At 49.7% G+C, this 3172-nt stretch overlaps 1 protein-coding gene across 1 annotated transcript in view; it reads right to left on the bottom strand.

Annotated features, from left to right (window-relative positions):
• Nucleotides 1-3172, bottom strand: part of CPNE4 (copine IV) — a 112238-nt gene that overhangs the window by 32387 nt on the left and 76679 nt on the right. Inside the window, exons 8-9 of the mRNA XM_010141384.1 lie at nt 1447-1533; nt 787-846 (exon numbers count right to left, since the gene is read on the bottom strand). Of these exons, the coding sequence (XP_010139686.1) occupies nt 787-846; nt 1447-1533 (147 nt within the window). The remainder of the gene's footprint in view (nt 1-786; nt 847-1446; nt 1534-3172) is intronic.

A 3172-nucleotide genomic window follows, 5' to 3' on the forward strand; every position in this document is an offset into this window, starting at 1 on the left:
GCGCGGTGGGGGTGGGAGGAACAGGCCTTCTCCCTTTCAGAGGTCTGAGTTAACCAGACGAGGACTATGTGAGGAGATTCCATGATGAGTGCAGGAAGCACAGGAGCATGGAGCACCTCCCCTGCAGGCTGCACCCTTTTGCTCCAGCACCCACTGGAGAACCCCTGGCACCTTTCTGGAAACAGCAACCCACGTCACCAGCAGTCTGTGCTGCCGTCTCTGGGGACTGGTGCAGCTGGGGCAGGAGGAAGCGGATGTGCCCGCTCCCCTCACGTTTAGCCCAGCCAGTTCCCTGGCTGGACTGCCTCTGCCCGCAGGACTGACCAGCAGGACATCTAACACGGAGGTGGCTAAAGGCAGGCGAGATGAAGTCCCCCGCGGGGACACAGCCCCAGCACGGGAGTGCGTTTGCAATTCTTGTGAACAAACTGAGGCGCCACAGCCAAAGGCTGGTCAGCTCGGTCACAGGGGACAACTCACTTCTCCCGCCTTTGGGACTGGAACTGGTGGGGCTACACCAGCTTAGCTTCTCAGCCCTGCATGAAGCTGTCTTGACTTTTTCCAATGTGGTGTCATTGCTGCAAAACACAGACGTAAATCAGCATGTGCAAGAAAAGTCTTCCTGCATTAGCACAGTTTTATTTTCTGGGCTTAATACATTTTGCAAGACGACCTTAATAATTTAGCAACAAACGCATGTAAGAACCATTTCTCTGAGAAAGGAATGAATTGGTATCTAAGGGGATTCCCCTTCTTTAGAACAAGGTAGAGAAGGAAGACACTTACTGTAAACTGTATTTGGCAGCCTCCCATGATATAATCTAGGAAAGAATGCATCTTGTGGATCTGCAGACAAGAAAGCAAGACATTCCACTTAGCTGGGCACTGCTAAAACATCAGAGACCTGCCTGGAAAAGGAAATTGGAAGGAGGGAGGGAACCCACTGAAAATAAGGTAAGGGAAGACAGTGATAAATACAGTCTGAGACAGAAACAAAAATGTAAGCAGAGAAAATATCAAAGTTCCAAAACTACAGAAAGGAAAATTCACCTCGAAAGTCGAACCAAGCTCTGCTCCTTCTCAGTGGGAAGTCAGTGGAAATTTTGCTGCTTGTTTAGGAGGAACAAGAGCAGTTTTGCAGGAATTCTGGATTAGAAGGGGATGCATTCCTTGCACAGCTTGCACGTGCAGCTTTTGCTGTACCTATTAAACTGCCCTTCCCTCAGCCCATGAGTTTTCTCGCTTTTACTTGTCCAGTTCTCTCCCCATCCCACTGCGGGAGTGGTGAGCGAGCAGCTCTGTGGGGCTGAGCTGCTGGCTGGAGTGAAGCCACCACAATCGGTTTCCATTGCTATTCGACAGCTCCACTTTCTCCTCCACATTTCCAAACACCATTAAAATACACCGCTGAGACATTAGTAACGAAACAACCAAAGAGCGATTCACCTTGCACTGGTTAAGGATGACAATGCCTGAGTTCTTGTAATTCTTCTTCTTGGCTTTGTACTTGGGGTTAATGCATTCCCATTGTACCTGTGAAAAAGAGCAGTCACTGCCTGGAGGAAAACCGGTGTACAAATGGAGTGATTAACAGAACCGGCACCGTCTGATTGCCACGGCTGGCTAACCCTATCAAACAACGGTGCGCGCAGGAGGAAAAATGAAAACCATTAACTATGCAGAGAATGACCGTAACAGGAAACCGGCCCAGGGCCAACAGCTGTCTGTGCACAAACACGGGCGGGCACCGCACTGCGACCGGTGCCCACGCGGACTCGTGTGCTGTCGGCTTCCCGTCCTGCAGGTTCGGTGTTGGGCTAACAAGATTCTGAGATCACTTCAGGGGAGGAAAACACGAAGGAACTTAATACAAATGGAAACACTGGTGGGACAACCTGACGCGCTGTGTTAACCAGAGAACTGCCGGGGCAGCAGCGCCGGTGTTTGTACTAAACCCTCAACGGGAGAAGTTCTGAGCAGAGATCAGCTCGCTCTCTCCTGAAAGACAGCAGCAGTTCCTCCTTTAAGTCTGACAGCAAAACAAAAAGTTAAGAAAATCACTGAAGAGTTCTCAGATTAACTAATTACTGATACATTTGAACGTTACCCCTCAGAATACATTAAAACCTTTTTGAAAATGTTCTGATCAGGTTTATTCACAGAGTCGGGTTTACAGCAAAGTAGTCCTGCCTCGTTACGGACCTACGCTGCCTTGTTCCCATCACATCTCCCGGAGTCCCACTGATTTCCACGTCACCCGTTCTGCCCTCTCCCGGTGTCAGGCACATTGATGGGCCCAGTCTTCCAGAGCCTCACCTCCAACATCCACCACGTTCCTGCCTCTCAGCGCAGGAGCGAACGGCACAGCTGTACACGTGCAAGTGTTGGTGTTGGTACACCCGGTTAAGAACATCACCATTCTCTTTCCAGGAGGTGTTTCCAAGTGCTGGGAAAACACATGTGATGTTGGGTGACATAAAGAATCTCTCCCCAAGGGGAGCCCTGATGACCTGTTCTCTAAAAGCCCCTCTTAGGACATTCTGAAATAAAACGTATCTGTCTTAAGTGTTCAAACATGTTGCCTGTAGTGAAGACCTGCGTTAGCAGGTCTTTCCAACACCGAAGATGTTCACACAGGATCTGAGCAAAGTGTTTGAGCGCGTAGAACTATTTATTCCTTAGGAACAGCCTCAGTGATTTCTCACCACTGCCTAACAGCGATTGTTGGGATCTCTGAAGTGGTTAAAGCTCAGAGCTTTCGTCAAACGCCAACAAAGGGAAGGCAAACCATATGGCTTTGGAGCAATCTGGGACCCTTCTGCACCGGGGAGAAGGAGTGTTTTCATCCCTCTGTTGCTGGAAGCAGATGACAGAGTCAAGAATGGGAAAAGACCAAAAAACCGCTCCAACTGCGTGAAGCACATCTGCTTGCTCTCCCAGTTCGCCTACGGCTCAGTTATTTGTCTTGCAAAATGGATTTTCCACCTGAGAAGACAGGCAGACACAGGCCCACGTGTTCAGGCGAAATCCTCCATAAACTTATTTTCTCTGCTTGTGAGGAGAGGGAGAGGGAGAGGGAGAGGGAGAGGGAGAGGGCTGAAGACAACATCACCAGAACAAGAACTGAGCTCCCAGGAAGCATGTTACTTAAGGCTTGAGAAAGGACAGGGCT

The sequence above is a fragment of the Buceros rhinoceros genome, unplaced genomic scaffold (genome assembly GCF_000710305.1).
Source record: "Buceros rhinoceros silvestris isolate BGI_N320 unplaced genomic scaffold, ASM71030v1 scaffold3098, whole genome shotgun sequence".
NCBI lineage: Eukaryota > Metazoa > Chordata > Aves > Bucerotiformes > Bucerotidae > Buceros > Buceros rhinoceros.